Raw genomic sequence first — 12,479 nt, 5'->3', positions numbered from 1 at the left:
ATTTTTTAATTGCTTTATCCAGTATGGGTTTATGTACCAAAACCTGTCCCAGCAAGCAATTTGTGCAAGACAGGATACACCCTGGACAGGAACACTAGCCCATTTGATCATCAGAAGATCCAGGTACAGTACACACTCAGAAGTGACTGTTATGCCAACAATCATAAAAGGAGTTTAATTGTTTCTCTACTTCGTTGGATGATACTGCTGGTTCATACCAGACTGCTCAGGTTGCGTTTCCACTCATAGAACTTACTCATACTAAAGGATGACGCATTTAACTGGATAATAGAATGTAAACAAGCCTTCTGACAACTAAAGGACATCACCCCAACCTGTTAAATTGAGTTTTCCTGTTAGTTCAAGTTCAAGTTCAAGTTTATTGTCATTATACTCATATACAGGTATATGGTATAACGAAATGCTATTTAGCTAGCTCTCGGACATAAGTAGTACCAAGAAAAAAACAATAACAACAACAACAATACAATTGTATAACAAAAGAAAGACAGAGACAACAGGCAGTGTGCAAAAAAACAACAACAGGAGATGTGCAAAAACAACAACAGGCAATGTACAAAACAACAAAAAGGTAACAGGTTATGTGCAAAAACATGCATCAACAGAATGAAATAAAGGGATATAAATTATGAGGAGTGAGCTTTTGACATGTATGGTAGAGGTAGATTTTAAATGTGTGTTTGGGTTTTTGGTAAGAGAGAAGGCACTGTGAGGTTCAGATCATAGGTGAGAGGTGAGGTGAGAGTGAGAGAGGCTGGGAGTTAGTCAGGTGGGACCTGGGTTGGGGCTTAGAGTATTTAGCCTGGCCTATGTGGAGGGGGAGAGTGTACTATATGTTTGTTGTTTAAGTCAACCTCCAGTAACTTTTTTTAACCAGTAAAATTTAGCACTAGTTCAACTTTATCTTTTGGTGTCCTGCATTTGTCTATAACCTGAGTGGCCACTCTTGTTGGTGGGCAAGTCACATTGTTATATTCAGTTCTAGTAAAGAAATGCCATGAATATCTTTAAAAAGAAGTGGCGGTCTGAGTTGACTGCACGAGACCTTCGGTTATGTATGTTTCTGCTTCTTGCACTGAAGTAAACCAATACCATCTGCCACCATGAAGCACTGAGGACTGCAAGGTGAAACAGGAAAGACTGGATGCCAGCTTCTCTCAGTGATTTCCTTACTCCTGCAAAGGCACATCTCTGAGCTGTCAGTGGGCTGTAATCTGGGTAAAAACAAAGCACAATGCCCTTAGATGTGTGAATAGGACCATTTTTTTTTGTTTTAAACAATTTATCTTCACTTTACCTTAGAAGCCTAAAATTAAATATTTAGGACTTGTTGCAGCCTCTTGACAGACACTCCAGATCTTCTGTGCCAAGCTTGGAAACCACAAAGGATTTATATTTTCAAGAATCTGACATTATTGTCATGTTCATTTAACTCTGGCATTATCACAGTACAAATATTGTTATGCTGATAGTTGTCATCCAGCTCAATAACCTTTACTCCGGCATCTACTGTAGTTTTGTGTGTATGTGTTTATACCCTTTTCTCTCCCCTTTGTCTCCTGTTCACCCAAGACCAACTGCAGTTCTAGAAGTGATCACAAACAAGTAAAATTACAACAAAATGCCATGCAATGCCATATGCGAGAAAATGAAGGTAACACTGGCTTTGAGTTACCATCACCACAGATTGGACAATCGATCCTTCCCTTCAGCCATTTCCTAAGAGCCTGGGTATCAGCTTCTTCAAAATGGTTCTTCTAGACCCCCTTGGTGTAAAAAAGTGCTCCCTCACAGGCTGTGGCTCTCTCTGTATAACTTTAACTCCATACCTGCATTTAATAATAAATTTATACTAGGGATATTTTCACTTTTATTTTCAGCATAAAATATTAAAGTAGAACAAAAGATTACCACGAGTTATGTCTTTTTCAGTCATGGTTATATGAAAAGTCTCCGTGGAGCAGCGGTTAGCATTGCTGCCTTGCAGCGCTGGGGCTCTTGGTCCAGTTCTGGACATGGACTGCTTTTTTTTCTAAGTTTATATGTTTTCCCATGTTTGCTGGGTACTCCAGTTTCCTCCCACAGTTCAAAGACACGCTAGTAGGTTAATAGTCTTCTGGGAAAATTGGCCCTGCTGTGAGTGTGTGTGTGCCCTGCGATAGGCAGGATGTACACTACCTTGCGCCCATGCATTTTGGGATAGATTCTGGGTCCCCTGTGATCCTGAATTGGATGAAGCAGTTAGAAAATGGATGGATGGGTTATATGAAAGTCCCTGATTGTGCCACACCATTTCATAACATGTCATCATAACATGACATTGTGTTCCTTGTGAAAATATAACATTAAGTTATTGGAACTGTTTAATTGCCCTTGTTTTGCAGTTATCACAATCTTTAAAGGTAAAGTGGAGGAAGTGGAGCTGCCGGTGGATGAAGTGGACATTATCATCAGCGAGTGGATGGGTTATTGTCTGTTCTATGAATCCATGCTCAACACTGTTATTTTTGCCAGAGACAAATGGTTGGTAGGTGCCTTCATTCTGCGGTTGTCTGTTTACGTTATCCTTAAATGTTCAGATCTCCTGGGCAGAAGGATTAAAATGCTGGAATAGGGAAAGCAGGTGGATGGTGGGGGGTTGAAATCGTAGGCTCAGGTAACAGTATTTGTCTTTTTGAAAGGAACAGCGATGTAACTCCTTGCATACACAGCAAACCACTCTGAGAAGGGCTGCAGGGTTTGGCTGAGTGATATGAGATGATGTGACAGGCAGACATAGGAACTATATACTGTAGGCACACAAAAAGGCGAGGTTGTCTGTTTTTTTTGTATGTGCAGTTCAAAATGTGATGTCTTTGTCAGGTGAATTGATTACAAGACCCATTTCCCTCCACCATTCATCAACAGAAACCTGGAGGGCTGATGTTCCCTGACCGAGCGGCTTTGTATGTGGTTGCCATTGAAGACAGACAATACAAGGACTTCAAAATTCATTGTAAGAGCTCTGGTTTCTTTACATAGTTGATTTTTTAAAAGATTTATGTGTGCATTTCTGCGAATTTAATTGTACTCTTATTTTATGACTTTGTAAACTTCTTCCCATTTTAATGGACCAAAAACAAACGACGTATGGTAAACTACATAAACACTCTTCTGAGATATGTTTCTGGACATCAAGTATGCTGCTTGGGAAGGGGGAGATTCAGCATGTGGGGTACCTGTAGCTCACAACATTAAATAGATGCCATGGCCAAGGTCAAAGGCTCCACCAGATTTTGTCAGCACTGAGGCCCGTGTGCCTAAATGCTGCCTGCTTTCAGTTAATCTTTGTGGAATCATATTCATGGTGCCATGATGGAGTTTTATTGGCCTGAAAGGTAATATGCCCTTTCAACAGGAATATTCTTACTGTGACTTTAACACATGCTGGGCCTGGATGGACAAATAATACAGTCCTGCCGTGGCTTACACTAAGCCATGACCACAGTCTCATCAAGGACCTGTAGGAGCAATTCAGTAACTATGGAGACAGCGTATGTCAGACTGAATTGCTAAGGAATGCAAACTAGGCAGTCCGTTTAAACAGTTTAGTGAAAGATAGCTTAACTTGTCTTTGGAGAGTTCTTTGTGCTTGTTTGTGGGTGGCTGTCAATTACAGCTCAGTGACTGTCTTAGAACGTACAGGTAATAGGATACTGAGGTATACAACCTTCAAAACTTTTTGATGCCTAGATGCTTTTGCCAGTGGAGCTTACATTAAATGTATACTGGCCCTGTAGCAAAAGATGGCAATAATGTATATGCAAAAAACAGAGCACACTGTCAGGCATTTTACAGCCAAGCCCTAAGTCACCTTCAACCACGTTAAGCCAAGCTAATATTGTTTGATTACACAGCTCAAAATCATTTACCTTTTGAAGTCCATGAGTTGAGTATCAATGATACATAAAATGCAGCACAATTATAATGGTTGCAGAAAAGGCTCCTGACTGTCAGACCTTAGTACTTCAGCAAGGTTTCTGACTTTTAAGAATTGTGTCTACAGTATAAGAGGGTTTCTTGGGTCGTGCTATGCTGCTTGCACACTGCTAAGGTGGCAGAACTGGCTGGTGTTGATTTATTCATCCCATTGGAACATCATCATCTGAGCAGAGGTGATAATGGTATGATTCTGCTCAGGTTGAATGCTTGTCTCATGGGTTATTAGCTTCACCAAGTACTGTAGGTTCTTCAGATAAATGTCACAGCAAAGATATCTGAAGAAAGTCTTTCACCTTCTGTCTTTATTTTTTCCTGTATATGTAACAGAGTGTGTGTAAAAATGGGAACAAAATGTGGCGTGGAACATAGACAAGCTAAATATATTTTTAAGTTTATTATTTGTATTGCTATAAACCTTAATGCTACAGGAAAACAGCACTCAAGGTAATTAAAGCTCCCTGAGAAAGCAATAGCTATTAGGAGTCTAGGCTACAATCGAAAACGTTATGCTAGAGATATTTACAAATCGGTTATTTTTTTCTTAAAACATACACAGAAAACATTGTGAATTCAATTTAAAAATCAACCTAAAATCTCTCCGTCTAGGCAACAGTTGTCGTTAATGGCTGAAAACGAGGTGTTAAAATGATCAGGGCTGTAGATGTTACAGTCTTGTATTTTTTCTTGTTTGTTTTAAGGGATGGTAGTGCCATGCCAAAAGCCCAATATACTGTATATGCAAGACTGAGCTACTATATTGGGTTCTGCTTCCCACAGATACACAGATGGCACAAAGATGTAATCGCTGCTACTTTCAGCATGTCATCTTGTTAGAGTGTCATCAGGTACTGTAGTTAAGATTATTTACTTATTTTGTAAATTATATAAGGAATCTGTACCATATATTCATAATATGAGATAGTGGCCAGGAAACATTGTTATATCAGTTTGTTGACATGTTTTTTGCTTAACAAAAAGAACAACAATAATTAAAAATAACTAATTAAAAAAGTCATTAAATTCAAAAAGTAGCATTAAAATATCAAACCGTTAATTTTTCTTGTAATGCAGAAATCATTGGTGACAACATAAGGATGTAATTATAAACATCTTCACAAATTACATAATAATCATACACACACTATGGCATATGACACACAAGGTAGATATGCAGTCAGTGTACATTGTGTTATTTTCATAGAGTACAGTATGTGAAATATAGATGTTTTGTAGTTAAACTTTAATGACAGACGTAATTGCAGCAGAATGGATAACAAGACTCTGGGTATTTCATTATAAAAATTTTTCTTCAGTTTTTTAAAAGCAGCCACTACTTAAAAACACGTTCTATTAAGAATAAAGCAGTGAAACAGCAAGCTTATGAAATACAGTAATACAATTAAAAGGCTGGATGGATTTTTAATATGTTGTAAAAAATAACCACAACATGTGTATTGTAATTAAAGGGAAGGCGGTTGAAGGTAGTACTCTGTCTTAGATTAGAACACTGCCTAGGGGATGCTTTATAGTCTGGTGAATCACATGACAATAGCATACAGTATGCTGTGCTTAATTAGACATAAATGGAAAAATCTGAAAATCTGTCTTATAACAGAAGTCAAAGAGAAAAGAAGGAGTAGACAGAGCATTTGATCTTGAGCTAACAAAGAACCTGTTTGACTAAACACTTTAAGGTGAATATGTAAAATATTCAGGTCTTTGTTTTTGCCATGACCAGATTGTTGGCAGTTTCATGTTTTGGACCTTCACTTTCAACATTTTCTTCTTTGAAAAAGCAATGATTCATGTTTATTGAGAACCTATTGAATAATTTGCATTTAGCAACAACACTGATGTGAAAATATTCCATTATGAAGAGAAATCAGCATTCCTTGCATTATTCCACAAAGTTCATTAATAGGTGTTTCAGAAATCTATTTCTTAATGTAATGTTTGGAATTTCTCACTTTCCTTTATTCTTTGCAAGCTTTGTAATGGGTTGAGTATTGGCTCAACAGAAAAAGGCAGTGCAGTGAATAGTTTGTAATAGCATACGGTACATGTGTGTTGTGAAGCAAGTTATTTCTTCCTATAAATAGGATAGCTGATAGCATTTAAGACAAAGACCATTGCCAAAACCATTATGCAGAATGTCTAAATAAAAGGTACCTGTGTAAAAGAACAGAACAAAAATACCCTGATACTTAGTATATGAAAATGCCTCCAGCAGTCATTATTAAAAGCCCAAACTAGCTAGAAATCCACTTTTTGGGGAAATCTAATGCAAAATGTCCTTGTTTCCATTCCTATGTGATTTTGTCAACACCTCTGGGTTTGCATAGCTGTCAGAAAGAAAGCTAACCGACAGTGTGGTGTTTATCGTGAAATGCATCCCAGGTGTGCTCTGAGTGTTCTGCTGTCCGGTGTTTTGGCAGGGTGGGAGAATGTGTATGGCTTTGACATGACCTGCATACGAAATGTGGCCATGAAGGAACCCCTGGTGGACATTGTGGACCCCAAGCAAGTGGTGACGAACTCCTGCTTGATAAAGGTCAGAACCCAGTTTTACCACTGTGCAGTGCAAGAATGCTTTATTTATCTGTTTGTAAAGTGCATGCTGTAGTCCAAAAGGTCAGGTATTGCAATAAAATAATATTACTATTTTACTTCCTTTTCAGTTAATGAGAAGGAACGACTAATATTAACTTTATTCCAGATTAATTTAGAACGTTGACATTTAGTAGTCAGTGTATTGATTTTGATAAAGGATAGTGTTGTACAAACAAAAATATGTGAAGTGGAAAGTGCAAGTACTATTCTGTTTGAAAGAAATATGTTCCAAGAGCATTTATACAAAGCATACATGTACATTTCATTTTTAACAGCTAATGTATGTAATATGTAGACTATATTAATTCTTAGGTCTAGACTGCAATACAAAGAGAAAGAAAACTGTAAGGCGATTTCATTTTTATTGATTGGCAAGTACAGTGTGGTGAAAAATAAGGTACACCCCTTTAAGAGATAATGGTTTAACTTATTTAGACATATCTGACCTTCACCTAGTCCTCACCAATCCTAGTAGAACTAACCTCATTTGACAAATAACACAAAAATTCTACTTTGTCATTATTTATTAAAAAATAACCAGCATGCTTTGCGTGAAAACATAAATGCACCCTTAGATCTATCATTACAGTTAAGAGGGTATGTAGAATCAGGAGCACCAAAACATTTGCAAATAATAAGTTTATCATGTATAAATTCAGAAACTCTGTCAGTCTGGTCTGAAGCACTCAGGATTGTGGTAATACATCATGCTTGATCAAAAGAAACCTGGGGCAATCATGGAGTAAGACTTTTTCCTGCTTATCAATCTGGAAAGGGTTACAGCACAGAGTCTGTCTTTCCACTATAATCAGAGATAATCTACAAAAGGAGAAAATTCAAGACCGTTTTCAATCCACCCTGGAGAGTCTGTTCTATCAAATTCTCTTTAAAATCTGAGCATATGATCCTCCTAGAAGTCTCAAAGAATCCCACAATTACATCCAGGGGGCTACAGGCCTCTCCATGGTAAATGTCAATGTTCATGAGCTCACCATTAGGAGAAAATTAAATCATAATGGCTTCATGAAGGAAGGATAGCCACTAGGAAGCCCCTGCTCTCCATGAGGAGCACTGCTGCATGGATTAAATTTGCAAAACAGCAATTGAATGTAAAATTAGACTTCTTGAACAATGTGCTCTAGTCATGTAAGTCTAAAGTGAAGTTGGCCATAATGCAGAACATTGTGGTTGGAGAAAACCAAACACTGCCATTGACCAGCAAAAACTCATACCAACCATCAAGCATTGTGGTGGTGGGGTGATGGTTTGGGCCTGATTTGCTGCCTCTCAACTTGGATGCCTTGCTATTGCTGGGTCTACCACACTATGCCAGAGTAAACTAGAGAACAATGTGAGATCATGTGTCTGACAGCTCAAGCTGAACCGAATGCAGATCATGCAACAGGACAGTGATCCAAAACACAACATAAGGGGTGTACTTAATTTTTCAACACACTCTATATACTGTATTTCCTCAACCATGTTATTCATTTTGAACTTATTCAACTGCTAAATTACATTGTTTATATTCATGTGTCAAAGCTTGTTTGATATCCAGAACAAATAAAAAACTAAGCTATCAGCAAAAGGGTTAACCATTTGCACTTATGAAAAATGAATAACTGCATTCTAGACATCACTGTACATGATACTGGTTAATAGCATATCTTCTTTCAACACTTCATAGAATCTTTTTTCATACCCTACAGAACAAAGGAAAGATTGTAAAGATTCTGAATGATTGAATTACACCATTGCTCTAGTATTGTTCATTTACATTCAAGAACTGAAACTCTGTGTATCACAATGAACTACTGTATAAAGCTACAGGTACTCTGAATATACAAACCCTTAAAATAATATGCATAAAGCAAGGATGACATAATATTATGGATATGGACTACATTTCCATCCTATCTCAACACTTAATATATGATTTTCTGGGTTTGGTGCATAACAGTTATCCAAAACAAATAAAGTGTACCAGTTATGGATTATTTTACTACTCAGAACAAAAAATTCTGAAAAAATAATACAAATTTTAATCAACATTCATGAAATGTGCAGACGTTCATTTTTTCTATCTTCTAATTATTTGAAGTATCTCAGCTTCAGACTTTAAATTTTAACAGAAACAGTTTAGAAACCAGTGGTAAATGTGGTAAATTGGTAATAAAATAAAAATATTTGCAGTAAATTATAGATTTGATGACATATTAGGTAATAAGAAATGAAAAATTATTCACCTTTTATTGTTCCTGCAGTAGGGGAAATAAGTATGAGCAGGAAGAAGTGAGTATATAACAAAACTAAATATTACAGATTAATAGCTTTTGTGTAAAAATGAAATGTTATCTAATACAGTATTATACAAACAATTGTACTGATTGGCAGACAGCCTGTAAGAGAGTGCCACATCCCCTGAGACCTACAGTATATACTGTAAGTAGACAGTGATACCATTTTAAAGTTTTAAATATGTGGTGAACCCTATTAAATTTGGTAAGGAAATCTCACATGACAAAAGCACAAAAAAGGCTTTAGTTAATAAAGCCTTCTCCTATCAACTGATCACAGCTCAGCTTCTTGTTTCATCCAGTGCTGTATGTAAGATTCTGAGCAGTGTTCATTAAAATGTGTTAATTACTGTTGATAATAGTAGAGTCGATATGTGATAAAGAAATAGTTGTAAAGAAAACCCAAACTTTCCAAAGTTTTTGTCATATTGTATAGCACCAATTCTCAATGTGATAAGTGACAATCCATTAGAAATCTTAAGAAAAGCCTTGTTGCAAGTACAGGAGTTAATATTTCTTCAAGAACAGGAGGGTGGAAATGCACTCAAAATAGCCTCAGTTTGGAAACCATTGCTTCATCCTTTCTGCTCTGTATCTTCTCACCATAACAGGACTCTAGGCAGCTATATACCCGCCCTTGAGACTATTTTTGTACTAATGTATATTTGTACCCATTTTCCTTTCTGTTTTTGTCATTATTTCCTATACTGTATATTTTCCCCAAGATCATCAATATAAAAAATTTTAACCTCTTGCATCAGGCAGTAAATTCTAAAGATCACGTTAAAAGTGTGTTGTGATATTAGTCATTAAGCTAGTATTTATTTGGGTTTCTGAATGATGTGTATATGCTGAAACTAGCAAAATGTAATATCCAGTTTAAGAAGCCTGTGGAGGAATATATTAACAGAATTATAAATGTTGCAAACTGCAGTTGTAATCTCACTGAAGGTAACTAAATCTTTAACCATTCTTTCATAAAATGCAACCAGAAATAATTAAATACACTGTAGAACTGTTATTTAAAGACAAGCCTAGATCATTGCAAAACAAGCAATACACCCTAAATTAACCAGTTCTCATTTCCCGACTTCCGTTCATTTAAATTTGAGCCTTTTGTCAAATGTAAGCGACAGTTCTCATTGCCATGGGAATTTATTGTGCAGCTGATTGTGTCTGATGGAAGCAGTATTTTAGCTGATGGGGAACAGTTAAGAATGGCTCAGCCAGGACAAGAGAGAAAGGAGCTTTAACAACTGGTTATTGCGACGTGAAATGTAGAAGCACTCCTGAGTGCAGCTCACAGAGCAGAAAGTACATTTGGCCTCTGAGCACTAAAAGCAAATCCACACTGGAACAGAGGCAGACATCGACACTTGTCACGCACTTTCTGGGCTGAAAGACAAAAAGGTGAAGCTGACATATGATACTTGGTTGGCAGTGTTCTCTAAAAAAGGAGCTAGATAGCTCCCAGTTGATGACTGAGGGCTATACAAAGACCAGGTTTCAAAAATACTGTATTCATTTGACAACATTTTTGTTTAAAAGGCCAGCCGGTTCTGCTCAGTACTATATTTAATAAAATCCCATGAATTTACTGTGTTTTATGAAAGTGAAAACAGAACAATTAAATGAAAAACATTATAACTAATATTTAAGCTACTCTGTTTTATTTAAAATTTCAAATACTTTTTTGCATTAAATCCTAACTGTAAAAGTTACACCCGCATATTAATGGTTGGTTTTGTTATTGTCTATACTATGCGTCATTCTCTAGTTCTGGTGATTCTGGTGAGGTTTACTGTAGTTAATAAACTTTTCTGTTTGAGTGCAGACTTCTTGTTCACCTTGGTCTGCTGCTATAAGTAATTTCTTATGGACTCATTCTGGCTACTTCAAACCTCTCAAAGGTTTAGTTCACAGGGAAAATGTTATCTCATGCAGATGATAATTAAGCAGATTAGGCTTAATTGATGCATATATGATGCAACACACTACACACTAAAAAAATAAATTTAAAATCAATTAAATACTCATTGAACAGGCTTTTTTTCTAGTGTCATTCAAAGGTGCAGGGGTAAACTGCACCAACAGCTGTTGCTGCAGAGCTACCTGTATTTATAATTGTTTTACATTTCAAAGGACAGAGTACAAGATGTTACAGTAAGTAACTCACCAAGGGTAACTCGAAACTGCACCTTTAAAAAACAAACCTCTCAATAATATGTTTTTTCCTGGTATTTTTTCCCATAACCAGTAGGTTGCTAAACTTTCATTGGAGAGCCATAATCTACTGTTCTTCTATTCTGATCATTGCAATGAAAATGTTACCTTTTGTCTTAAATACAGGAGATAGATATATACACAGTAAAGACTGAGGACTTGTCCTTCACCTCTGCATTCTGCCTTCAAATTCAGCGCAATGATTACATCCATGCTCTCGTCACCTATTTCAACATTGAGTTCACCAAGTGTCACAAGAAAACAGGTTTCTCAACAGGTAAAGTACCCTACTCCCGATTTTAAAAACCATAATGAACACAGCTAAATATGTATTGTCCTTACCTGCTTGCATTGCCCAGTGGAAAGCAGGATGTCCTATAAAGAAATGTGTGTGCTTGCATGTATGGATAAATGCATACAGTATACAGTATGTATGTGGCATATGTCTGTTTTTTACTCTTTTATCATGATAAAAGATGAATATGTTCTACTGATACACCATTTAAGGGATATTAATTGTAATATTGGTAGGGCTTAGAATTCTGACAAACATGCAAATTGCATTACATTATTCTTTCTTCTAACACCTACTGAGTAATTATATCTGTGCTGTTTAAGGATTAGGAATTCTCTGTACCTGAAAAATTGCATCTATTTTTACACATGGACAATAACTAAACACTTAATTTCCAAGCACTCAGAATCAGAAAATGCACATCTTTAGAGAATATCCAAAAACTGCAGACAGCTATTCACCTGCTGACGGGCAGTTTAAAGTTTTAGTTATCAATGACATCAGAATGTAAAAATATATAAAAAAACAATCTGTCATGCATTGTCCAAATTATGTTTGCAGTTATGCAAGAGCAGATATTCCAGTGGTTGTATGAAAGACTGGAAGCACGTTAAGGGAAATATTACACACATCAGGTGTGTCTTCAGTTTAAGTCTGAACAAGAAGAGTACAGACTTAGGTCTTGTACCAGACAAAATTTCCTACACATGTACATAAAAAGATTTCTTATACTTTTGATATTCTGATTTTTATGTCAAGATATAGTATGTCTTTAAGAAAAGAGTGTCATCATGTGATATTACACATGAGGAACAAGTAAAAATCAATTGATGTTTCACATATGCAGTCTGACCCTTTGCCCAGTTGTCCTTCTATTCAGGAAAGAACACACAGAATAATTAATACCCCCAGCAAAAATTGAAGAGGGATATCCCTTAACACATGTATGAGCAAATCAGACGAGAATATCGCTGAGTATAAGAGAATATAACTTTCTGGTAATTAAGTGTCATTTAACAAAAAAATGTAGTTAAAGGTTAACAAAATATATT

At 36.4% G+C, this 12,479-nt stretch overlaps 1 protein-coding gene across 8 annotated transcripts in view; it reads left to right on the top strand.

Annotated features, from left to right (window-relative positions):
• The window catches only part of LOC148654573 (protein arginine N-methyltransferase 8-B), a 62,043-nt gene that overhangs the window by 31,341 nt on the left and 18,223 nt on the right, over nucleotides 1-12,479 (top strand). For all 8 annotated transcript variants that reach the window (XM_088646995.1, XM_088646997.1, XM_088646996.1 and 5 more), the window contains 4 exons: nucleotides 2,406-2,548; nucleotides 2,929-3,016; nucleotides 6,438-6,553; nucleotides 11,259-11,409. In XM_088646995.1, the coding sequence (XP_088503121.1) occupies nucleotides 2,406-2,548; nucleotides 2,929-3,016; nucleotides 6,438-6,553; nucleotides 11,259-11,409 (498 nt within the window). The remainder of the gene's footprint in view (nucleotides 1-2,405; nucleotides 2,549-2,928; nucleotides 3,017-6,437; nucleotides 6,554-11,258; nucleotides 11,410-12,479) is intronic.

This window comes from Lepisosteus platostomus, chromosome 9, assembly GCF_059453375.1.
Source record: "Lepisosteus platostomus isolate fLepPlt1 chromosome 9, fLepPlt1.hap1, whole genome shotgun sequence".
NCBI classification, from domain to species: domain Eukaryota; kingdom Metazoa; phylum Chordata; class Actinopteri; order Semionotiformes; family Lepisosteidae; genus Lepisosteus; species Lepisosteus platostomus.
The sequence above is the reverse complement of the archived record's forward strand: the minus strand, read 5'-3'. Positions and strand labels throughout refer to the sequence as shown.